The sequence below is a fragment of the Bos grunniens genome, chromosome 10 (genome assembly GCF_055505025.1).
Source record: "Bos grunniens cultivar Pamir isolate PY7600 chromosome 10, Bosgru_T2T1.0, whole genome shotgun sequence".
In the NCBI taxonomy this organism is placed as follows: Eukaryota; Metazoa; Chordata; class Mammalia; order Artiodactyla; family Bovidae; genus Bos; species Bos grunniens.
Genome location: NC_141174.1, coordinates 99,704,772 through 99,731,056, shown reverse-complemented (window position 1 = coordinate 99,731,056; position 26,285 = coordinate 99,704,772). Strand labels below are relative to the sequence as shown.

General features: G+C 40.4%; 2 protein-coding genes across 6 annotated transcripts in view; one reads left to right on the top strand and one right to left on the bottom strand.

Annotated features, from left to right (window-relative positions):
- Nucleotides 1-2,726, top strand: part of YTHDC2 (YTH N6-methyladenosine RNA binding protein C2) — a 235,940-nt gene extending 233,214 nt beyond the window's left edge. For all 5 annotated transcript variants that reach the window (XM_086323296.1, XM_086323298.1, XM_086323297.1 and 2 more), the window contains 2 exons: nucleotides 761-848; nucleotides 962-2,726. In XM_086323296.1, coding sequence (XP_086179422.1) covers nucleotides 761-841 — 81 coding nt within the window. In that variant the 3' untranslated portion in view covers nucleotides 842-848; nucleotides 962-2,726. The remainder of the gene's footprint in view (nucleotides 1-760; nucleotides 849-961) is intronic.
- A 14,567-nt stretch (nucleotides 2,727-17,293) lies between these two features.
- Nucleotides 17,294-24,860, bottom strand: LOC147365490 (endogenous retrovirus group K member 25 Env polyprotein-like). Its single transcript, XM_086319065.1, has 2 exons — nucleotides 24,599-24,860; nucleotides 17,294-18,969 (listed from the first exon to the last, which is right to left on the bottom strand). Exons 1-2 carry the CDS (start codon nucleotides 24,858-24,860, stop codon nucleotides 17,294-17,296), a joined length of 1,938 nt encoding a protein of 645 aa, XP_086175191.1.
- Between the last annotated feature and the right edge of the window lie 1,425 nt (nucleotides 24,861-26,285).

Sequence of the window (26,285 nt, the reverse complement as noted above, 5' to 3'; positions counted from 1 at the left end):
GATACTGCTGATAGGCATTTTAAACTAGTTAAGGTGATGGGAATTAACATATATATTGATGACTGTGCTAGCTTCTTTATATGAGGTAGTTCAATTCTTAAGCCTGAAATAAGTTATTGAGCAAGTTTTTTGTAGGAGAAAATAGATTCAGAGAATCTATTTAGAGAGTTATCTAGTCTTGCTAAGGCTACATCTAATACTTCATCTGAACAAGTGTGACTGTTCAAATAACCACTTGAAAACTGTTAAGGTTCTTTTTAAGTGCACATGATGTCACAAGAGGACAATAAATGACATTCTTTTCAATATGTAAGAATATTTTAATTTTTATTTGATAATAATTTTGAAATAAATTTCATTCCTTAAGAGTATTATATAGTATCTAAGATGGTTTCTGGAGGGAAAAAACGCAAACATCTAATATGCTAAGTATTAACATAAACCTTTGGAAGTACAAAAGCTGAGTACTTTTGCTAAATTTTCATGAAAACAAAATTCACTATTTCCTGGGAGAAAAAATTCCAGAAGAACTCCCCAGAAATTTTTCACCATTTTGTCATGGGTAGTTGTAATATTTGCAGGTTAACTGCAATCTTGGATGTCAGGAAGTCAACTCTAAATCTTCATGAAAAGCATTAGAGCAGTGAAGGCATAACACATGATTTTAGTAGAAATATGAAATTTGATTTTCTTACATTTTTATCAGTATAGGTTTCAATCTAGTTGTTTTTATGTTTATTGTGACTTTTGGTTTATCTAGGAACTAGAACCTCAAGTTGGTGAACAGTTGCTCCAGTTATGGGAACGCCTTCCATTGGGAGAAAAAACCACAACTGATTAATATTCAGGTTATACCATACTTAACTTTGAGTACAGGTATTATTTGTTATCATTAAGGAAATTTTCAGATTATTTATATTTTCTTTTTTTTTTCTTCTTTTTTTGTTTTTAACCCTTCCAGAACTCTTAGCTTCAGAAGAACAACATGCCTCCTTATAACCACTGAATGCACTGACGTCCAAAAACTGAGATGGGGTTGTGTTATGAATGAGCTTTTCTGGTTGAAAGTGTTGCTTGAGGACCACCATCTTCATATAAAAGAGAAAAGGATAATTTAATTTTTATAGTGATCATAGGGAATGATTATATGTTTGTTAATATGTTTATAATTGAATGAAATAGTTGTTTCTTTATTTAACACAGCAGCAGTTAACGTATTTACTTTGAAGTTAAACATTTGTTTGAAACACTGACTTAGATCTCTAATTGGTGATTTGTTTTAATGTAAGATAAATTGTTTACTTTTAAGAAAGGTCTGATTTTATCTGTCCACCTGAGCACTCTTATAGAAGAGTCAACTCTAAAGATTTATCATTAAAAACAAGCAAAGAAAAGCAAATGACCAAAATCTAAAAATGTCCCTTTAAAAAAGTGTGTGCTAATTAAGGACTATTCATTCTGCCATTTTTAACCTGAAGTACATTAAGGAAAAAAAAAAAAAGAAGAAAGAATCTTCTTTTTCTGCAACTATATGAAACACAGTAAAAACTGAAGAAAGGCAGAATTCCTTCCTGACTTGAATCAGATCAGATTAAGTGCTTAATAGAGGTGCTACCTCTATTAACCTGATGTGTCCAAACCATCCTTTCTCCTACATGACAATCTTCACTTATCTCTGATACAAAAACAGTGATTATGAACTCTTTGTTTTGGCTAGAGAAACTTTATTTAGACAAGTTAAAAATTTAAGCAAGTTATACAAGTTGGAAAAAAAAAAAAATGCTTGTAACAGTTAATGGTAACTTGGTTTCTATATGTTTTCCAAACTGAAGCTCCCAAACAAAACACAATGTTTTCTAGTACCTTTTATCCTACTTATGTTTCCAGGTAAGATTTCTCTCTCACTCTTTTTTTTTTTTTTTGCATTTTTGGTTTAATAAACGGAGAGTAACTGTTTGTAAACCCATGTTAGTGCCAACTCTTGGCATTTCTTTGCCATCTCAGAATTATTTGGTTTGATCTCTTTTACCACAGTTGTCTATAAAATTTCCTTAGAGGCTTTCTGAAGGGAAATGGAAGTTCATGGAGAAATGAAAGAAATGTCTTGGTTACTGAGTTTTAAGTGAAACAGGTTTGATAGCACTTCTCATGATGCATTAGGGTCATTGCTATGTAACAAAAACCAACATGAAACTAATTTAAACACAAAAGAGTAAGTGCTCTGCTTCTTTATTTAAAAATAAAGAAGTGAAAAGTCATTCATCAACATAAAATTTTGGGCACTCTTCTCTACTTTCTCTGGGAAAGCATTGTATGTTGGGGCATTAGTTTAAAATGCCGGCCGTAACTTTTGCCTGTACTTGTAGTTACTGGAATTTTGTTTGTTTTATACTTTGAAACATACCTGTAAATTGAGCCTGTGTGAATTATGTTCCACTATATATATATTACAGTTCTTTTCCTATTAGAGCAAGTTGTGGTTTTCTGATAATGTATACATTTATTTAGGTATATATGTAGCAGTTCACAGTATTCTAATCTGGAAGTAAGAACTTCTAAAAAATAGAACTTGTTTCAATTTCCACCTGTTTTCTAATGTCTATCCCTGTATGTAAATAATGAGTTTGTTGATATTTAAGATGAACACAATTTGAATGTAATTAAAATGCTGTTTTTTTTGAGAGAGATGAACTTTAAATATACTTATTAAATGAAATTCTATTAAATCATTTAGATTTTGTTATTTCTGACATTATCAATGATCAACAATTATCCCTTGAGATATTAATGAATTTCATACACTTTGAAGAATACTAAATTGCAGTAGAAGGTGATGGCCTCATATCAGTACCTTTCCTTAGGAAAAATTACCTTATTATGATAGGGGCATGAGAAAAATCCCAAGACATGTTTTAACATAAAATCTTCTGATTATTAATAGGCTATGTAGCTGTCCACCTTGTGTTCTCAAGACAAGGCATTAGGTACTGTGCCATTGTATCCAGCCTCACTCTACCAATTACAGCAAAGATAAACAGTAAGGAAAGCACAATCTCAACTGAGTACTTCAAGGGAAGATGTGTTCATTTAAGAATTTGTTCTCAGAGACTCATTCTTCACCATTTAACATCTTACATCCCGAGACAGAGAAAATGTTGAGAAATAAGTCAAATGAACTTTACACCTGAATCAACACCAGAGTGAAAAACTGGACACACACTTCACAGGTGACCACACGTCTTCGTCTGAGTGCGCTTCTCATACTCAGATCCTCACTGTGCTGCTGAAATCTCCATGATTGCTGTCTGCCCAGAGGCCCACACAGCGCAGGCAGGGTGGCCAGGGCCACTGGCTGCATCGTGGTCTTTCTAGCCAAATATGACTTTCTACTTGGCTGTCTAATAAAATCTCAAATTCGGTATATTCAAAATTTAGCCACAATTCTTTCACCACATCTGTTCCACTTAAAGTTGTCCTGTTTTTGATTAATGCCACTTTCATTCTTTTAGTTGTTCAAACCAGAAAACTTGGAGTTATATGTGATTGCTTTATTTCTCTCAGTCCAATCCATGGGAAAGTTTTCTTGGGTTCAGTTTCAAAATATGTCTAGACTCCAGCTGTTTCTCACCACGTGTGTCACAACTACTCTGGACTGAGCCACCTTCATTCCTAAGACGTCTTCTCTTTTCTACCCCTTCCTCATGCTACCAGTCTATTTTCAACACAGAATCAGTCTTTAGAAGCATTGAATCAATTTGTGTTATTCTGTTTGCTCAAAACCCTGCATTGGCTCCCTGATTCACTCAAAGCCAAAGTCCTTATAATGGCATAATGATCTGGTCCCCTTTTATGATCTGGTCCCCTATTACTTCTCTGATCATCTCTCCTCTGCTCTCCTCCTCTACTCATTCCATTTTAGCCACATTGACCTCTTCACTGTTCCTTCAATATCAGGTACCTTCCAGCATCAGAGACTAGTTTTCTTTCCTCACTCTACCTGGAATGCCTTTCTCAGAATATCTGTTTGGCCAATTAGTTTTGTCATCATTTAGTGTTAGCTTTACTGTAAAGTTCTTTTTTTTAAAGAAACTATAACAATAACCAGATATGCAGATGATACCACCTTTATGGCAGAAAGTGAAGAGGAACTAAATAAAGATGAAGGTGAAAGAGGAGAGTGAAAAAGCTGGCTTAAAACTTAATGTTCAAAAAACTATGATCATAGCATCCAGTCCCATCACTTCATGGCAAATAGATGGGGGAAAAATGGAAACAGTGACAGACTTTATTTTCTTGGGCTCCAAAATCACTGTGGATATTGACTGCAGCCATGAAATTAAAAGACACTTGCTCCTTAGGAAAAAAGTTATGACAAACCCAGACAGTGTATCAGAAAAGCAGAAATATCACTTTGCTAACAAAGGTCCATAGAGTCAAAGCTATAGTTTTTCCAGTAGTCCTGTATGGATGTGAGAGTTGGACCATAAAGAAGGCTGAGCACTGGAGAATTGATGCTTTTTAATTGTGGTGTTGGAGAAGACTCTTGAGAGTCTCTCTAAACAGCAAGGAGATCAAACCCTCTAATGGGAATCAACCCTGAATATTCATTGGAAGGACTGATGCTGAAGCTGAAGCTCCAATACTTTGGCCACCTGATGCTGAGACAACTCACTGGAAAAGCTCCTGATGAAAGATTGAGGACAGGAGGAGAAGGGGATGACAAAGGATGAGATAACTGGATGGCATCACCAACTCAAGGGACATGAGTTTGAGCAATCTCCAGGAGATAGTGAAGGACAGGGAAACCTGGCATGCTGCAGTCCATGGGGTTGCAAAGTGTCTGAATAACAGCAGTTTAACTTTTAAAATTAACAAACAGTAAAATCAAATGTTTCTTAGATATATAGCTCATGAGTTTTCATGCATGTATAGATATATGTAATCTATACCACAACGAGGATACAGGTCCATCACCTCCAGAATTCCCTCATGCTATCCTTTTGTAGTTACATACTCCTCCCACCTTTAACCCCTGCCAGCCATTGGTCTATTCACTAACATTCTAGTTTTTTCCTTTTGAGAATATATAAAAAAATTATACAACATGTAACCTTTTGAGTCTTTTTTTTTCACTCATCTCAATGCCTTTAAGAATGATCCAAGTTGTGTATATCAAAGTTTATTTCTTTTTATTGCAAATAGTATTCCATTGCATAGAATGTACTGCATTTTATTTTTAACCATTTATTTGTCAAAGGGTATGTAGGTTGTTTTCCATTTTTTATTTCCATTTTTGTAAGTAGGACAGCTAAACATTTGTGTACAGTATTTTGTGTGAAATATGTTTCCATTTCTTGAGTAAATACCCAGGACTGGAATTGCTGGATCACATGGTAAGTTTATGTTTTATTTTATAAGAAGCTGCCAAAGCATTTTCCAGTGTGGCTATACCATTTTGCATTCCTGTAAGAGCTCCTGGTTACTCTGCATACTTAACAGCACTTACTGTTGCTAATACATTTATTTCTACCATGCTATGTGCAATAGTATCTGATCATCGTTTTAAGTTGTAGCTCTCTAATGACTGTTATTGTTTGCCATCTTTTCATGTGCTCTCTTAGTCTGTTCAGGTTGGTAAAATAAAATATTACAAACTGTGTGGCTTGTAAACAACCAAAATTTATTTCTCACAGTTCTGAGGCTGGAAGGCCAAGATCAAGGTGCCACGTGTGCAAGCCCTCTTCCTGGTTGCAGGCTGCTGACCACTTGCTGTGTCCTCACATGTTAGAAGGGGATAAGCAAGCTCTCTGGGGCCTCTTTTATTAAAGCACTGATCCTGTTCATGAGGGCTCAGCCTTCATCACCTAACCACCTACCAAAAGCCCCAGGAATATTTCTAGTATCATCACATTGGACATTAGAATTTCAAAAGAAGAATTTTGGGGGCACACAAACATCCAGCCTCTAGCCATCATCCATACGTCCTGTTTGGTGAAGTGAGTGTCCAAGTGTGTTGACTAAAAATTAAATGGGTTTGTTTTCTTACTGTTGAGTCTGAGGCTTTCATTATGCTTTTATAATACAAGTTCTTTGTCAGATATGTGATTAATTTTTTCCTTTATTTGTAGCTTGTCTTTTAATTCTCTTAACAGTAGTGGGTTTTGGTTTTTTTGTATTTTTAAATTGTGATGAAGTATAATTAATCAGTTTTTCTTCTTTTATGAATCATGATTTAGGTGTCATTTCTCAGAATTCCTTTACCTAATCCTTAGTCATGAAGATTTTCTCCTGTTTCCTTCTAAAAGTTCTGTAGCTTTATATTTAGATTCATGACCCATTTGGGGTTAATTTTTGTGCAAGTTGTGATATTTAGGTTGAGGTTCATTTTTAATGCATATGAATGTCCGGTGGTTCCAACACCATAAAGACTTTAATCTTTATTGTCTTTGCGCCTTTAACAAAAATAAGTTTGCCTATTTCTTTGGCTGTATTTCAGAACTCTCTATTATGTCCCATTGGTTTATGTATCTGTCCCATCACCAATACTGAAGTCTTGATTATTGGTATTTTAGGGTAATTTTTAGAAATTGGATAGTGAGTTTCACCTCTAAGATTGGGAGTAACATGGACCTTTACTTTTTTTCCTGAAACATTAAAAAAAAAAAAAGACAAAATACATGAAGTTGCCGTTTTCAAGACACTGAGTATCAGGTGAAGGACAGTAATCCCTGAGACATGGAAACAAGGTGAGCCCTACAATTGCCCGAGTTTAACTGCCTCAGAGCATTTCCAAGCTGTGGCCCAGGGAGGGCAACTGGAGCAGAAGTTGAGAGTTTCTGAGTTGAGGAGACGGAGGTTAGAGTGGGGAAACCCGAGCAGCTAGAGTTCCTAGAGCAGAATAGAGAGGGTAGGACTGTATAGAGGTGAGGCCCAGAAGCCTGTCGGTAGGCTCCCTGCAGTCCCCATCAGAGCGCACCTCAGTGCATGCACAGAGATTACCCGACGCAAGGAGTTCTCTGAAAGGACTAAAGGAGATGGTGCTTGGCCAGGAATAGTATCTCTTCCCACTAGCCAAACTGGTAAAAATACAAAAGAAGGCAGAAAAGAGGGAAAAAGAAAGAACACACAAAAATAGCAAATAGAAACCAAATAAACAGAAAACAAATAATGAGATGATAGACCTAAAAACATCAATAATCATATTGCCTCACAATCCCAGTTAAAAGGGAAAGCTTGTCAGACTGGATTAAAAAAAGACTCAATTACATGATGCCTATAAGAACTGTACTTTAAAAATGAAGACACAAATAGGTTAAAAGTTTTAAAAAATGAAAGAAGTTATACCATGTTACTATTAGTTAAAAAAAAAAAAAAACTAGAAGGGCAGTAGTATTCAGAACAAAGACTATAGTGAAGTCATGAAAGTGAAGTTGCTCAGTCGTGTCCGACTCTTTGCGACCCCGTGGACTGTAGCCTACCAGGCACCTCTGTCCATGGGATTCTCCAGGCAAGAATACTGGAGTGGGTTACCATTTCCTTCTCCAGGGGATCTTCCCGACCCAGGGATTGAACCCAGTCTCCTGCATTGGAGGCAGACGCTTTAACCTCTGAGCCACCATTATGGCATTTTTTGAACAAAGACTATAAACAGGGGATAAAGACAGTAATAATAGAATCAATTGGCATAATAATGCTAAATATTTAGTCACCTAATTGAAAGAGTTTCAAAATACTTAAGTGAAAAGTGATAAAACTGAAAGGGTAAGTTCATAGTATTGTCAGATTTCAATACCTCTCAGTAACTGATACAGTAGACAAAATCGGCAAATATATTGTAGACTTAAAGAGGCATATCAACCAACTTGACCTAATTAGTATTTACAGAACTTATCACCCAACAGCAGCAGAATATACACTGTTCAAGTGCACGCAGAATATTTATCATGACAGACCACTTTATGGGTCATGACACAAATCTCAATACATTTATTTATTAATTGATTTTATAAATGTGGTAAGAGCACTTCACTTGGGGTCTACCCTCAACAAATTCTTAAATGCACAATACAATCATGTTAACTACAGGCACGGTGTTGTATAGTATATTTGTAGAACTTATCTGCAATTCCCATTCCCCACCTAGTCCCTGGCAATCATTGTATTCTCTATGATTTTGTCTACTGTAGATATAAAGTGGAATGATGCAGTATTTATCCTCCTGTTACTAGTTTATTTTATTTAGCATAATGTTCTCCAGGTTCATTCATGATGTGTTTGGCAGAGTTTCCCCCTTTTTTCAAGGCTGAATAATACTTCACTCTAGGATGGACAACATTTTATTTATCCATTTATCTGTGGATAGAAATCTGTGGATAGGTTGTTTCTGTATCTTGCTATTGTAAATAATGATACAGTTATTCATAGACTGCACATATCTCTTTGAGATCCTGATTTCAATTTTTTTAATATATCAGAAGTGGGGTTGCTGGATCATAAGATAGTTTTATCTTTAAAAATCTCAATAAATTTAAAAATGATTCAAATATGCAATGTTCTCTTACCACAATAGACTTAAATTATAAACGAGTAACATCCTACTTTAAACCAGCTAGAAAATACAATGTTTTCTCACTAGCTTCCTCATAAGTTCCAGGATCGATTCTCACTGGGTCAGTTGGTCATGTGCTTCTCATTCCACCAATTACTATGCTAATTGGCCAGATCTGTGTAAAATATTCACCCCAAACACATGGGCCAAGAATAGAAGAGAAATGGCTCTCTAAAGGAATATCAAAGTAATGTTACTAGAGTAAGGATTCTGGGGAAAGCAAAATTATTAGCTATCCACTACCAAAAGCTACTAGAATTAGTGAGTTTAATGAGGTTGCAGGGTACAAGGTCAGTATTAAAAATGTATTGCTATTAACAACAAACAATTGTAAATTAAATGAAATGGCATACCAATAACATTAAAAATATAAAATACCTAGGAATAACTTGCAAGAGATGTGGAAAAACTTACACACTGAAAAGTACAAAGTAGAAGTGCTGGTAAGTAAATGATAAAATATGTTGCATTGAATGAAAGTTACCTTTTGGGTCACCTCTAAGAATTTGGATGGGGAAACAGTGGAAACAGTGCCAGACTTTATTTTTCTGGGCTCCAAAATCACTGCAGATGGTGACTGCAGCCATGAAATTAAAAGACGCTTACTCCTTGGAAGGAAAGTTATGACCAACCTAGATAGCATGTTCAAAAGCAGAGACATTACTTTGCCAACAAAGGTCCATCTAGTCAAGGCTATGGTTTTTCCTGTGGTCATGTATGGATGTGAGAGTTGGACTGTGAAGAAGGCTGAGCGCCGAAGAATTGATGCTTTTGAACTGTGGTGTTGGAGAAGACTCTTGAGAGTCCCTTGGCCTGCAAGGAGATCCAACCAGTCCATTCTGAAGATCAGCCCTGGGATTTCTTTGGAAGGAATGATGCTAAAGCTGAAACTCCAGTACTTTGGCCACCTCATAAGAAGAGTTGACTCATTGGAAAAGACTCTGATGCTGGGAGGGATTGGGGGCAGGAAGAGAAGGGGACGACAGAGGATGAGATGGCTGGATGGCATCACTGACTCTATGGACGTGAGTCTGAGTGAACTCCAGGAGTTGGTGATAGACAGGGAGGCCTGGCGTGCTGTGATTCATGGGGTCGCAAAGAGTCAGACATGACTGAGCGACTGATCTGATCTGATCAATCAAAAGCTTCTGTGTAACTTTCTGCTTATACTGTAAAAGGATTTGCTGCTGCTGCTGCTGCTGCTAAGTCACTTCAGTCGTGTCTGACTCTGTGCGACCCCATAGACAGCAGCCCACTAGGCTCCTCTGTCCCTGCGATTCTCCAGGCAAGAATACTGGAGTGGGTTGCCATTTCCTTCTCCAATGCATGAAAGTGACAAGTGAAAGTGAAGTCGCTCAGTCATGCCTACCAGGCTCCTCCGTCCATGGGATTTTTCCAGGCAAGAGTACTGGAGTGGGGTGCCATTGCCTTCTCTGGTAAAAGGATTTACAGGATGTCAAAACAAAGGGACTTCCGAGGTGGCACTAGTGGTAAAGAACATGCCTGCCAATGCAGGAGACAAGAGATGCGGGTTTGATCCCTGAGAGGGGAAGATCCCTTGGAGGAGGGCATGGCAACCCAGTCCAGTATTATTACCTGGATAATCCCATGGACAGAGGAGCCTGACTAGCTACAGTTCACAGAGTTGAAAAGAGTCAGACACAACTGAAGCAACTTCGTACACACACGTCAAAACAAAGAGTTTAGAGAACTGATGAGATTGAATAACCAGATATGGAAATGGCCAGGGGAGTGGGTAGATGGAGTTCCAGCCAAAGAAAGATCAGTCCAGGATTTTACTCCTGGCTTTGCTGCTACTGGACACTGACAATACTAGATCCCACTTCTTCCTTCAGTGATTTTTCCCGTCTCCCCTGTATCTTTGCCACACCCTCTCAAGAATGAAAGTTGGTGGGATCAAATTCCTGGCCAAGCGGGTACCCTTCCTGTCAAAGAGTAGGAAGCGGGAGGTTCTGGCCTCCTGCCATGGAAAATGGGACCCTGCCTCCTACCAGCCCTAATACAATGAAGTATTCCTCCCAATAACAAGGAGGTTTGAATTACGGTTATTTTTTTTTTTAAGGGAGACATAGATCTGTTATAGCATCTTCTGATTCCTGATGATTACAGGATCGTTTCAAATTTTCCCAGTGGCTGAAATAATGCAAACAGTACAGGCGCCTATTAAACTGTGGCTCTTGCATGATTGGAGAAGTCTGGAGAGGGCCATTATGTTCCCTGAAATTGTATGTAGAATTTTGGTACATGTGGCTTTCTCACTGGGGCGGGGGAAGGAATCTCGAAGGGGCCCACAATGTATTAAAAAAAAAAAAATACCACGTGGAACGTTCTATAAGATTACTTTCTCCTAGTGAAATTTCCTTTTGTTTGTATTAATTGTCACTGGTATTACTTCCTGTATCCACTAGATGGCGGTGTTTCATGGCGTTTTCAAACCAATCGCAAGCATTACAGACATGAAAGAAAAAGTGCATTTAAATGGCACGCTTAAGTGGCACGTTCTCAAGATGATTTTAGGGTTGGAAAGAATTTAAGAAATCACAAAGTTCATGATTTCCCACACACCTCCCCCCCTCCCCACCCCCACCCCCCCACAGGTGAAGAACCTGTTGCCCACAGGTTAAGGGAGAGGTCTGACTGAAAACAGGTCTTTGGGAAAATCTAAAGAATTCCCTGATGGGAAGGAACACTTGAAGCTTGGGCTCTTCTGTCATAACATATTGTACTGATGTGCATCTGGCCGCTGAGGGACTGGAGTGATACTGGTTGCAGACTTTGACTCTTTGGCACTGAAACATTTGTATATTTTAGTTATATTTGTGACGAAAGCCTGTCTTTCTCCCCTGAGGCAGAAGGGATCTTGGTAATGCCTAGAGGCTTTGGTTGAAGAGGGAGCTTGCCCAGAGCCTTCCTTTGACTAAGCTTCTTTACTGCCTTCGCATACCTTGCAGTTATGTGCTTTATGTTCTTTCCACAGCCAAAGGTAACCCAATAAATGTGTGTATACAGAATATTGATGACACATAAGGAACATACTGTATACTGATGTTTGGATTCCTTCTCAGAAACGAAGAGAGAGGAAACTCAAGTCAAATGGGGAGACCACTTGGGCAAGGTGGCTGTATAGATTCTCTGTAGTATCCCTTGTGTTCAGTTCAGTTCAGTCACTCAGTCGTGTCTGACTCTGCAGACCCATGGACTGCAGCACGCCAGGCCTCCCTGTCCATCACCAACTCCCGGAGTCCACCCAAAACCATGTCCATCAAGTCGGTGATGCCGTCCAGCCATCTCATCTTCTGTCGTCCCCTTCTCCTCCCACCTTCAATCTTTCCCAGCATCAGGGTCGTTTCCAGTGAGTCAGTTGTTCACATCAGGTGGCCAAAGAATTGGAGTTTCAGCTTCAACATCAGTTCTTCGAATGAATACCCAGGACTGATCTCCTTTAGGATGGACTGGTTGGATCTCCTTGCAGTCCAAGGGACTCTCAAGAGTCTTCTCCAACACCACAGTTCAAAAGCATCAATTCTTCAGCGCTCAGCCTTCTTCACAGTCCAACTCTCACATCCATACATGACTACTGGAAATCCTTGTGTACAGACCACTAAACAAATTATGAGGAGGAACTGTGGCATGTACTCAGGACCCACCTCTCAGCACCCAAAATTCTTTTTTTTCCTGACCATGTTGTGAGGCTTACAGGATATTAATAATTTCCCTATCAGGGGTCTAACCCAGGCCCATGGCAATGAAAGCCCTGAGTCCTAACCACTGATTTGCCTGGGAATTTTCCTTTCCTCCCAGAATTCTTGAAGTACCTAAGTCTCCAAAAGGTGTGCTATTTTTCCCTCCACTTCCTTATTTTATTTTTTATCTGATCCTTTTCAATTTTGGTAATATCCTCAGCCACACTGTAACCAAGACTGGAACTAAAGTGCTCACCATTTACACCTCTTTCCACTACAGCTAATAATATTGAGTCAATAAAGTATCTTTTAAAAGAGCAATCTTTTCATTTGCACTGATAAATGTATGTAACTATATCTAAAATTCAATGCTGTGTCTTAAATTTCAGTAAGCTACTGTGAAGGTCACTATGATGGATAGTTCTTGACTCTACTGATCACTCTCGTTTCTACCCAGGATGCTGGCTTTTATGTCCTCTGACTTCGTGCTGGGTTTGGCTAGTGGGAGGCAATAGCAAGAAATAGGAAGGTGAGAGGGTAGAGAGCTGAGAAGTTACTTCCCTATGCCTGTCTTCTTCCAGGTGGCACAGTGGTAACAAATCTGCCTTTCTGCTGGATCCCTGGGTCGGGAAGATCCCCTGGAGGAAGAAATGACAACCCATTCCAGTATTCCTGCCGGGAAAATTCCATGGATAGAGAAGCCTGGCGGGCCCAGTACATGGGGTCACAGAGAGTCGGACACAACTAAGAATGCACACACTCTGCCTGGTCACAGGTAGGCTCCCTGTGTCTTCCATCCTTTGCTAGAAGTCGTACTTTCTGTCGGATAACTCTCTCCTGCAGTTGGTTAGCTCCTGTCAGATAAGTCTCTCCTGTCGCTGGGATTTTGTGGTTTCCAGCAGCTTCTTGTTCCTTTGGGTCTAGGGGAGGCAGAAGCTTCCTGTGCTGGCAAGTCCTCAGGTGCTTCATTCTCCCTTGTTTTTTTTCTAACCCTGCCTTCTCCTCTGTAAACAGACCCTTCAATTCAATCGCTTCAATTTTTTCATCTGTTTTTACTCAAAAACCCTGACCTGTTCAGTGAAACTATTCAATTTCTATAATATGAGATTCCTTATAAATGTCTGTTTGTGATGTTGGATTTATGTGTCAATTTTCAAGTTGGAATGTTAATGGTCAAGTTTTATTAGACTGAGTTTGAAAACATTTATTAACCTTAAACATTAACCGTTAACCTTAAACATTATTTAAGGTTAAATAATATCTTTGAGAGACAACATCATTTGAACTAAATTAGAGAGGGATGCTCAGAGCTGAGTCTTATGTCCTCTGATACTGGGAAAGGGACAGATTTCAAAATATACAATAGTGGATTAGAGAGAACCCCACTAGCAACTTTACCTTGATGCTATAAGGAGTAATCATATGAGTCGATCAAGGAGAAGTAGTTGTCTGCACCACATTTCCAAAAGTGACATATTCCAAAAACAAGAAAGGAGATGATGTTGAAAGGTACCAAGTGCCTACAAACTTTACTGTTGAAGATCTGCTGGGATAATTTTCAAAATGGCCAGGATCCTAAGAGGATGCTGCTGCTGCTGCTAAGTTGCTTCAGTCGTGTCCAACTCTGTGTGACCCCATAGACGGCAGCCCACCGGGCTCCCCCATCCCTGGGATTCTCTAGGTAAGAACACTGGAGTGGGTTGCCATTTCCTTCTCCAATGCCTGAAAGAGAAAAGTGAAAGTGAAATCACTCAGTTGAGTCCGACTCTTCGTGACCCCGTGGACTGCAGCCCCCCAGGCTCCTCTGTCCATGGGATTTTCCAGGCAAGAGTACTGGAGTGGGTTGCCATTGCCTTCTCTGCCTAAGAGAATACCAACATGTTTATATAACGGAGAGTTAATGAGTTTTGTAGGAAAAGAATTTATATTAAGCCTAGGTTTCTATGTAAAGGCCAAAAGAAAAAAAAAATTAGAAGGGAAAGTGATGTCTGTGTCAAAGATACTCTAAAGCAGGTAGTTTTGACAATAAAATGATTAAGAAGTGAAATAGGGTACTAGTCAGTGCTATAATATCTTGAGGAAATGTCTGATTTTGGTTTGAACTTAGAGAAAGAAGAAGAATGAAAAGTTTCTGAAGTCATTTTCTTCCATGCATCAGTTCAGTTCAGTTCAGTCGCTCAGTCATGTCCGACTCTTTGTCATCCCATGAATCGCAGCACGCCAGGCCTCCCTGTTGATCACCAACTCCTGGAGTTTTCAATGGCACCCCACTCCAGTACTCTTGTCTGGAAAGTCCCATGGACGGAGGAGCCTGGTGGGCTGAAGTCCATGGGGTTGCTAGGAGTCAGACACGACTGAGCGACTTCACTTTCACTTTTCACTTTCATGCACTGGAGAAGGAAATGGCAACCCACTCCAGTATTCTTGCCTGGAGAATCCCAGAGACAGGGGAGCCCCCATCTATGGGGTCGCACAGAGTCGGACACATCTGAAGTGACTTAGCAGTAGCAGTATGTTCATCGAGTCAGTGATGCCATCCAGCCATCTCATCCTCTGTCGTCCCCTTCTCCTCCTGCCCCCAATCCCTCCCAGCATCAGGGCCTTTTCCAATGAGTCAACTCCTTGCATGAGGTGGCCAAAGTATTGGAATTTCAGCTTTAGCATCAGTCCTTCCAATGAACACCCAGGACTGATCTCCCTTAGAATGGACTGGTTGGATCTCCTTGCAGTCCAAGGGACTCTCAAGAGTCCTCTCCAACACCACAGTTCAAAAGCATCAATTCTTCAGCACTCAGCTTTCTTCACAGTCCAACTCTCACATCCATACATGACTACTGGAAAAACCACAGCCTTGACTAGACAGAACTTTCTTGGCAAAGCAATGTCTCTGCTTTTCAATATGCTATCTAGGTTGGTCATAACTTTCCTTCCAAGGAGTAAGTGTCTTTTAATTCCATGGCTGCAATCACCATCTGCAGTGATTTTGGTGCCCCAAAAAATAAAGTCTGACACTGTTTCCACTGTTTCCACCATTTCCCCATCTATTTCCCATGAAGTGATGGGACTGAATGCTATGATCTTCGTTTTCTGAATGTTGAGCTTTAGGCCAACTTTTTCACTCATCTCTTTCACTTTCATCAAGAGGCTCTTTAGTTCCTCTTCACTTTCTGCCATAAGCATGGTGTCATCTGCATATCTGAGGTTATTGATATTTCTCCTGGCAATCTTGATTCCAGCTTGTGTTTTTTCAAGCCCAGCGTTTCTCATAATGTACTCTGCATATAAGTTAAATAAGCAGAGTGACAATATACAGCCTTGATGAACTCCTTTTCCTATTTGGAACCAGTCTGTTGTTCCATGTCCAGGTCTAACTGTTGCTTCCTTGCCGGGGTCCAGCCCTGGTGTATCCAGGGAAATTCGAAGGAGAGGCAGCGTCAGCGAATACACTGGCTTTAATTAAATATTAACTAGAGATATAAAGAGTAGTAGAATGAGGATAGCTCAGCAGGAAAATTCAGTGGAGAAAAGAGGCTGAGTAGCTTGGTTTACGCGGGAGACCAATAAAACTTCAAGACAAGAAACTTGCACCACTTACGTAGGCTGCAGGCATCCTTCCGTTCTCCCAAAGGAGAGGAGACACTGAGGCCTCTCTGGTCAGATCTTAGAAGCCCAGGCAAAATTAGTAAGCTTGGCGGGCTCCGCACTCCAGATGGAAACTCAGCCAGAGTTTGAGAGAGAGAGAGAGAGAGACATGGGGAGACCAGTATTTCAAGCAACTGATCCCAATTCTTTATTTTCCAGAGTCTGTTTTTATACACTGAGGTGTTATACAAAAGTCACGCGGGGTCAGCAGTCTTGACTTTTATTAAAGTATACAGATGTATACAGAGGTCTTAGGGGTGTTACATCATCTTCTGGCCAGGGGGCCTGCTGACAATTTATGACCCTCTCCTTGTGACAGAGGTCAGTCACCACTTATTTCTCCAGGGGTGATTATTCTTAAAACAGACACCACCCAAATAAAGTTACATTCCTATAGGGTGAGTGTATAGTGGGTTTTAGTTAAGGAAATAATTTACTTAGCCTAAGGTCTAACATGATTTATATCAAAGGTTAATACTTATTTCTTCTATATATTCATTAATGTGTGTAAGGGCAGGGGATGTGGACACTTAGCAGCAAACATTGGCTCAACAAATGAGAAACCCTTCACCAATACAATTTCTAATCAGCCCACTATACTTATACTAATGGTTTTCTAACTTCTCTAAGGAACCTGTTTTTAGAAGGTTTAAAGCATCTCGTGCCTCTCACGGTTGGGAGGCTGTGAGCAATCACATGTGGCCAGACAAGCCTGTCAGGCGGGCTAGAGAAACTTCAGAGGAGTTTGTAAGTTTGGAACACTCCTGTCACACCCAGGAATTATTATTAACTGGAGCTCTAAGTTAACTCCTTCTCCAAAAGAGGTGGTGGGGGACAGCCCCCCGTAAAGTCAGAGGTGTAGGGGAGAGCACAAAGTAGTAAAGTAGGCAGACTCTGGTTATGGGAGTAGATGCTCGAGAATTTCCAGGGGGACTCCTGAGGCTCGATCCTGCCTTTGCATATGTCGAGCCTCCTTCCTCATGACCTTTGCCACGGGCAGAGCGCCTCACGCTGGCCCCCAACCTCTCCCCTTTTTTTATTTCTTAAAACAGCCAGATGTAGCTCAGTCATGAACTTCTGAATGCTCTGCCAAAGAATCCTGACAATACAAGGAAGAATGATTATGAGAAGTAGGATTAGAGCACCAATGGCAGCATAACTAAGGATATTAGACGGAATATTTTTTCCAGGAATAAAGTTAGAGAAGGTGTGAAAAAAGTCATTAGCTGCTAGTCGAGAGTGTACCAAGGTCTGTATTTGATTATGAAGTTTCCCTAAGTCCAGGCCAATATCAGAACTGTTCCAAACACCTGAGATATGATTTTTAATCTTTTCCCATTCAAGATGTCACGCATATCCACCTGTAATCAGAGTGGCATGTCAAAGCCATCTTCACCTTTAAAGCCTGTAATTCAGTCCCAATGTGCATAATTGCCTCTTCCAAGGCGTCTACCCTCATCTCCAACTTTCTGTCTATAGCTTCCTGTGTTGCTAGAGTTAAAGAAATATTTTTAGACATGGCATCAACATATTGGGCAGTATGCACCTGTTGAGTCAATGATATTGCTGCCATAGTAACAGAAGTAATTGGTGCTATTAAAGCTGATATTCCCAAAATAAGTAGACCCACAAACCGCCGTTGTCTCATTAAATCTTGCAGTTGTTGTAACACGGCGAGACCATTATTGTCATACCAGTGGGAGGTCACGGTCACGGGTATCATGAGATAGGGTGGGCGTTGTAACACCACAAAAGAGCAAACATTATATTGAGGGGTCAAACAGGATGAAAGCACACATTGTTCACAAGTTACCACATTAGGTCCACCTGAATAATTCATGCGTACATTAAGTTTGTTGGAGTCATTAGTAAAAAGGGAAACATAAGGCGAGGGTAAACAAGCTAAAACAGAATAAGTGGAATCGTTATCTGGGCGAGATAAAGAAATGACGGCAGTAGCAGAGAGGGCTCTCCAAATCTCAGGTTGCCAATAGGTTTTGCTTTTAGCTGTATAAGACAGCATAGGAGGAACAAATTGGTTAGTATGCCATCTAGTGGCTTGTGTAGTCCAAGGAAGAGGGATCCTATTCCAATTCTCAAATCTGCCTTCAAATGTTTTCTTGATCAATGGATCCTCACACGGATTCGGGTTGCTCCAGTCCTGAATAGTATAATTCCCACCGCCTGGTATCCTATAATCAATCCTTGAACTATAAGTACAAGTTGTCCAGGTCGGATACCCAGTATGACCATCTGTGGTCTTCCACACTTCATCTGAAGGAGCAACCTTATAACACTTTGGATAACCGGGAGGGGGTGTAAAACACAGGGTCACATAAGGGTCAAGGATCCTGGGCAAGTGGGCCACTAATGCCCAAACTACTCGATGATGTAAAGACTGGGTATCTATTTTTGAGGAATCTGTTATAATTATTTTTGTAGAGGCCCCAGTGCACCCTTCTTTAGTGGGTGTAATAAAACTCTTTGGATTACTGGGGAAGTTAAAGCAAACAGGAAGATCGTCTATTAATCCCCTGAAGGTATAATTAAAATTAACCGGATATTTATCTTTAGTGTAAGAAGTATAGAATGCTCCCAAAAGCTGAAGTTGGTCTGCGTTGACCCGTATAGGTTCGTTATTCCAGGTAACAACCTGGAAAGTTGGAGGATCTGGGAGATATGCCCAATACTTAGCTGGAATAGGGGAGGCGCTTACCTGGCAGGAAAGCAAAGCAAGCATGGCAATAAACATTTTCTCAGGAGAAGCTGGAGATCCCTGCAAGGAAGTCATTCCCCGTGCCTGGTGGCAGAGTGTTTTTATTTGTCCCCAAGTGGGTATGGGGGCATTCCGGGTCACCTGAGTTAGGCGGCCTGGGATGTTTCTGCGGCGCAGGGAATCAGGGGGAGTAGTGCCCCGTATGTAAAGCTGAGACATCTGTTCAGTGGGCAGATCCGTTCCTTGCTCCTCAGAGGTCTCTGAAGTCAGTTGTCTCAATGTCGGCGGTATCTCGCGTGCTGGCGGGGGAAGCGGAGGCAGAGGAGGCCCTTTCCTCTTTCAGGGTCGTAGCAGCCATGGAATCCGGTATCCAAGGGGCTGAGACATGACGAATCAATCTGTCTGGAACCCAAATTGGAGAATCTGCGTCCTGTGGAAAAACACAAGCATATCCTCGACCACTGGTTAACAACGGGTTGGGACCTTTCCATTGTCCGGAGAGGAGGTCCTTCCATTTGACTAATGCCTTTGCATTCAATTGCTCCAGGCACCAATGGTGAAGCATTGCAGTAGTTCCGGCAGAATTGGCATTTAAAATATTTATTACAAAAAGAGCATGTTGCAAGATTTGCTGGGGAGAGCTATACTTAAACTCCCCTTCTTTCAATTTTTGAGTTTGAAGCTTATGACCTTTGCCACGGGCAGAGTGCCTCATGCTGGCCCCCAACACTTCCTGACCTGCATATAGGTTTCTCAAGAGGTGGGTCAGGTGGTCTGGTATTCCCATCTCTTGAAGAATTTTCCACAGTTTATTGTGATCCACATAGTCAAAGGCTTTGGCATAGTCAATACAGCAGAAATAGATGTTTTTCTGGAACTCTCTTGCTTTTTCCACGATCCAGCAGATGTTGACAATTTGAACTCTGGTTCCTATGCCTTTTCTAAAATCAGCTTGAACATCTGGAAGATCATGGTTCATGTATTGCTGAAGCCTGGCTTGGAGAATTTTGAGCATTACTTTACTAGTGTGTGAGATGAGTGCAATTGTGTGGTAGTTTGAGCATTCTTTGGCATTGCCTTTCTTTGGGATTGGAATGAAAACTGACCTTTTCCAGTCCGGTGGCCACTGCTGAGTTTTCCAAATTTGCTGGCATATTGAGTGCAGCACTTTCACAGCAGCATCTTTCAGGATTTGAAATAGCTCAACTGGAATTCCATCACCTCCACTAGCTTTGTTCGTAGTGATGCTTTCTAAGGCCCACTTGACTTCACATTCCAGGATGTCTGGCTGTGGGTGAGTGATCACACCATCGTGATTATCTGGGACATAAAGATCTTTTTTGTACAGTTCTTCTGTGTATTCTTGCCACCTCTTCTTAATATTTTCTGCTTCTGTTAGGTTCATACCATTTCTGTCCTTTATCGAGCCCATCTTTGCATGAAATGTTCCCTTGGTATGTCTAATTTTCTTGTAGAGATCTCTAGTCTTTCCCATTCTGTTGTTTTCCTCTATTTCTTTGCATTGATCGCTGAGGAAGTCTTTCTTATCTCTCCTTGCTATTCTTTGGAACTCTGCATTCAGGTGCTTATATCTTTCCTTTTCTCCTTTGCTTTTTGCTTCCCTTCATTTCACAGCTATTTGTAAGGCCTCCTCAGACAGCCATTTTGCTTTTTTGCATTTCTTTTCCATGGGGATGATCTTGATCCCTGTCTCCTGTACAATGTCACAAACCTCTGTCCTCCATCCATAGTTCATCAGGCACTCTGTCTATCAGATCTAGTCCCTTAAATCTATTTCTCACTTCCACTTACATGCATAGTTTACTCTAATTCTGTTTGATTATTTTTCCCTAAACACTTTTTTATACTAAATAAGAAAAGGAACTGGTGAAGCAAATCTGGAGATATTCCATGATTTTCTTGGTTTAGGTAATTTCTGTTTTCTGTATCAAGATGACTGAGTTGATGATCAAGAGTTGACTGGAGGTGAAAATCATGTTGAAAATCTTTGTCATTGGGTGAGTTCTTTTCGTACTTCCTTGATTTTCAGTATACACAAGTTATATAATGTCTTATCATTATTTCCTATAGAGAGTCTGTTGTCCAAAGACAAGGTATTAACCTCTGCCTTTACTTATCTGTGTGACTTGGGGCAAGCTTCCCAGTGTTTTCAGGTTTTGCCTTAGAAAATGCAGATAATGTGTGCCTCATAAGATTGTAAGGATTAAATAATATTTCACAGAAAACACCTGATTTAGAGTCTGGGACAGAGAGGGTATCCTAATAATATATTGTTGTTGCTAAGACAATGATGAAAACTCATAAGTAACATGATCATGCCACAAAGAATGCTTCCTTCATTGAAGGACTTTGTCCATCCTAGGTGCTAGCCCACTCATGACATCTGTTACATTATTCTACATTTTCAAAATTAGCTAGCATAGCATTCTGCTGGACATTTTATGCATGGGAATAATTAGAAATTTTATTTTTGGTTCATTTAATGGCCTCTGAGCATATGGAAGCCTCCTAATTCACTGGCAATGAGTTCATAAACTCTGCTGGATCTACATCTGTGAACCTACAGTACACATCCTCTGGGCATTTAAAACAAACTTTTACTTGGTGATAATTAATAAATTTACAACTGGAACTAAGGGAATGTGATGTATCATGCAAGGAGAAGCAGAAGCAGCAAGTCAGAAATTCATGTGGCTATAAGGGACAGGCTATTAGAACAAAAGGGAAGGTTGAAGGGTGATTTGACCTTGGCTAACATACTAGCATGTTAGATTGATTATTCCCACTCCTTTGTGATGATGAAATGAGTCTCCTTCATTTAAGCACTGATCATTGATGCTATGAATGTTATCTTGGTTTATTAGGCTAGTGGTATTATGGGAACTCCTGAATTATTAATGATTAGTGCTTAAGTATTAAATTCATACAGAATACATCTGCAGCCTTTTAAGGAAAAGTGATGTTCACATTTTCTTTGAAAAATTGTTGCTGTGCAAAGTCTTATTCCTCTATATAATCCCTCTCCTTTTGTAAGGAAGATCTCTGTATATAGTTTCATAATCATTCTCAACAACTTATCCAATGTTCAGTACAATTGTATGCGCCCAATGGTGAATTCAGTGCATTCAGTGACTTTTAAAGGTCTCCTCCAAGTTGTTTTGCACTAAATATTTTATTACAATAATTATTTTTAGTATTCAGGGACCAGGAATCTTTGTTTCTCAGAGATTATAGGTTGTAGTGCCCTTCAGAAAGAGTCATGGCTTGAGAGTGAGTCTGTCCTAGTAAGAATAGTACCTCTGGCTTCATTAATTTCTTTTGAAAAATGGAGAAAGGAGTGAGAGAGGTACATGAAAAGAATGTTGTTTTGATACCTTTTCTTTCTTTCTTTTTTTTTTTCCCCTATGATAAATGTCTAAGTGTGCTCAGAGGCCATGTTGGCTTAAGGCCAACACTGCCTCCTACCCACTATTTCCACCGGATGTCTCCAAGGAAACAAATCGCCATGTCTAACTACCAAGGTCACCATTTGGATTCCCCCTTCCCCCACGCCTCACCCCGTTCCTCTTTTGATTTCCCAGCTTAGCAAATGATACTCCAGTTTATTTAGATGCATATGCCAGGATCTGGGCATGATTCTTAATCTGGAGACATCCTTCTGCTTCACCTTCCACAACCACAACTGACCAGTTTACTTCATATCTTTCAAATGTTTCTCTCCGTTGTCACTGCACTTGATAAACCATCCTCACATTTTACCCGTACTTAAGTAGCCATCTGCTTGGTCTCTCCATTTCCACTTTTCCATTCCAATCCATTTTCTGCCACTCAAGTGATCCTTTAAACCATGTTGGATTACATCACTGACCCATTTCAAATCTTTGCTGTGGGCACAAAGTGTATCTGATCTGGCCCCTGCTTGTCTGTCCAGGTTTGCCTGACATCTCCTTTACACTGGCTGCATGCTGTCTTAAAGTCCTTCAGGTGAGAGGTGTCCCTCCCCTCAGCAGGGCTCCCTTCAGTCCATACCTTCAGATCTCAGAGCAAAAGTTCCTCCTGGAGCCTCCTCAGATAGTTCAGGCTTGGTCAAATCCCCATTATGTGCTTTTATTGTACCAGATATTTTTCCTTGGACATTTATCAGACATATATTTTGCATAATCTTTTTTTTTTTCAGTGTTTGCACAATTTCTCTCCTCTCTGCTTGCACATTTCTAGGATAGTTCTAGGGGCTTCCGAAGTAAGAATGTGAATAGTAAGAGGACACCATTATCTCATCAGGCATACCCTAACAATTCTTTATTTGTGCTGAACCTAAAATTAGGAAATAGAAGGAAACAAATGAATGAACCACTTAATCAATTTTAAAGGATTAAAATAGACTCCAGGGTAGAGCAAAATCTAGGACAACAGTGTTTTAGAAAATACAATTGAAGATAATAATGCCAAAGGCACACAGTAAATGAAGCCCTTTTCAAAGCAAAAAGGTTAAATTAAAAACTTTCAGGCAGTTCAGGGAATTTAAGAAGCATATCATCTTGCTGAGCAAGTTGTGACTAGGGGGGAATTCAACATCTGTTTGGGAACTTTTTTTCCATTTAGGTCTCATAAAACCAAGTTCTGTCATTTAAGTTTCAATCCTTTGAAAAAGCAAGCCTTTAACAATAAAGGTGCTTTGCTCTATCAATTTCCTTTCACTTGGGATGGCACTCAGAGTGCAAATGATGTGGAAAGAGGCTGCAGTTCTCTCCTTAATTGAAGATAATAAATAATGCCAAAGTTGGTTGTGTTTCCATGGGGTCACTAGTGTGCTCTTTAGCATTTTTAATTCTATCATGGATCAGACTGGAGAGGAGGAAAGGTAGATTCATTTTTTTTTTTTTGTCCTGTTGTCTAAACTTAGATAGGTCCCATTTCTGAAGCATTATCATTTTTGGAATTGAGAAAAGAGAGCTGAATTGAGTCATCTAAGTTTACTTTCTGTTGGTTGGGTGTAGAAGCCTTGTGCATGCCTGCCCTCGCTCCCACGTCCAAGAGGTCATATCTGTTTGAGATTAATCCACTCCTACAGGCAGATGAAGCAACCAACAGACAAATGATCATCCCCGTTCAACACTGCTATAAAGTATAAACAATGCTTCACAACGGGTCTAATAAAAGAAGTTATCACTGTTTTCCAAGTTCAATCAAGTACTGAAATTGCACTAGGCACTGAGGTTGGTGCTGACGCATATATTATTGCACTTCATTGTTAGTAGCATTGTTTTCCCCAAAGTTCCAGTGGGAAATTAAATGATACTGTAAGCCGTTCGTGGGTGAAATTGCTGTCAAATGCTTAGAGGAGATTCAGAGGTTTAATTCAAGACTGAAGTGCACCTACCTCAAATGCTTTTTCATTCCAGTTCAACTGGTGTTGTTTTTGCCTCATTCCTTGAATCTTCCACAAAAGGTCTCAGGTCTGAGACTTGTCACTGTGAGCACTACAACAATGAAGACATATTTGAAATCTACAAACTCTGCAAAGACACCAGGACTGATCTACACTTGTCAAAAAGTCCATTTGTGACATTGCTAAGAAGTTTGCATCCCAAGACTTTTGAACTTTACCAACTGCTGATAAAAGCCTTAAGAAAGAATAGCCAGATACGAGGATGCACACAATAATATTTTATGACACTGGAGAAGTGCATCTCTGAAGCTTAACTCTTTGTCCTCCATTCAGATGAGATGTTGACAGAGGAGCCAGAAGGAAGAGCACGTGTGTGGGGCTTTCTGGATGACTGGACCTTAATATATATCTCTAGTCATATTCCAATTCCATATTTAAAAAAAAAAAAAAAAAAACCTTTTTAAGGCTGCAGGTCAGAGTACTTACTACCTCAGTTTTTAACCCTTACTCCAACTCACTTGGAAAGGCATTTGAGCCCAGAGGTGATGTAATACTGCCCAGACAGTTCAGAGGCCAAGCCTGAAGGCACGCATATGATCTAGTATAAGGACAGGAGATGGAAGTATAACTAGAGGAGTCTCTAACATAACCATCAGGTCCCTTCACTCCCCTTCCTTGGTAAGGAGTTGGGGTGAGCGCCAGGAGATGTTGGCTCTTCTCTCTCCCTGCTTCACAGTGTAAAGCTTCAACGTCTTCCGAATATTTAATACAAGTCCACATGATACCATCTCCCTGTCAGGATGTTTTCCGAGGGGGCAAGGAGTCCACCGAGTTCAGCTGGCACCAAGAGTGGAAGTCATCCCCTGTGGAAAACAGGGAGAGCGCCCGAGTCAGTGGATGTTTCCGTCAGACATGCTCAGGTCCTGGGGTCCCCTCTGCCTCCTCCAGTCCAGGATGAGGGTCTGGCTGTCCAGTGTGCGTGGCCACAGACCACAACCTCGGGACACAGAAGGGGGTTCACAGCTGGTGAAGGTATGCCGCACTTTTTCTAAAAAGAAAATCAGTTTTTTAGTAGTACAGAATCTAGTAGAGGAGTATGGTTAAGGAACGTTTCATATTCAGAGCAAGGACAGCTCTGCTTGTGCGCTCATGCACATGTGCATGTGTGTTTATGTTGTGGTAAAATAATACATAACTTAGACTTTTCCATTTTAACAGTTTTTCAGTGTACAGTTCAGTGGCACTGGATAAATTCACAATACTGTGCAACCATTACCACAGCTTTTCCTCATCCCAGATTGACACTCTGAACCCATTAAACATGGACTCCCTGGTCTTCCCTTTCCTCAGTCCCTAGAAACCAGCATTCTCCTGTCTATATGAGTTTGATTCTTCTAGATACTTCATGGAGAAGGCAGTGGCAACCCACTCCAGTATTCTAGCCTGGAAAATCCCATGGATGGGGGAGCCTGGTGGGCTGCGGTCCATGGGGTCGCTAAGAGTCGGACATGACTGAAGCGACTTAGCAGCAGTAGCAGCAGCATGCTATACAGCTGGAGAAGGCAATGGCACCCCATGCCAGTACTCTTGTCTGGAAAATCCCATGGACAGAGGAGCCTGGTAGGCTGCGGTCCATGGGGTCGCTAAGAGTCGGACACGACTGAGCGACTTCACTTTCACTTTTCACTTTCCTGCATTGGAGAAGGAAATGGCAACCCACTCCAGTGTTCTTGCCTGGAGAATACCAGGGACTGGGGAGCCTGGAGGGCTGCCGTCTCTGGGGTCGCACAGAGTCAGACACGACTGAAGCAACTTAGCAGCAGCAGCAGCAGCAGATACTTCATAGAAGTGGAATCATACAATATTTGTCCTTTTGTGGCTGGCCTGTTTCATGTTTTTAAGGTGTATCCATGTTGTAGCGTGTGTCACAATTTCCTTTGTTTTTAAGGGTAAATAATATTCCAGTTTGTGTATGTGTGTGTGTATACAAATATAAACACATGTATATGCATCACCGTAATTTGTTAATGCGTCTGTCAATAGATGCTTGGTTTGCTTTGGTCTCTTGGCTATTGTGAATGCTGCGGCTATGAATACGAGAGCGCAAACATCTGTTTGAGAGCTTAGTGTTGTTACCGTGAAAAGCTACACGTCTACAATTTGGGGTTGAGGCATTATGTATTCTTATTTGGGTTAGTGTTTTCA

Bases quoted from the DNA above. Each gene is read 5' to 3' on its own strand.
- LOC147365490 (XM_086319065.1), bottom strand. From the start codon at position 24,860: ATGTGGACTTGTATTAAATATTCGGAAGACGTTGAAGCTTTACACTGT. The intron at 18,970-24,598 runs GTGAGTTGGAGT...TTCCCCCGCCAG, and splicing joins GGGCTCAAATGCCTTTCCAA to CACGCGAGATACCGCCGACA.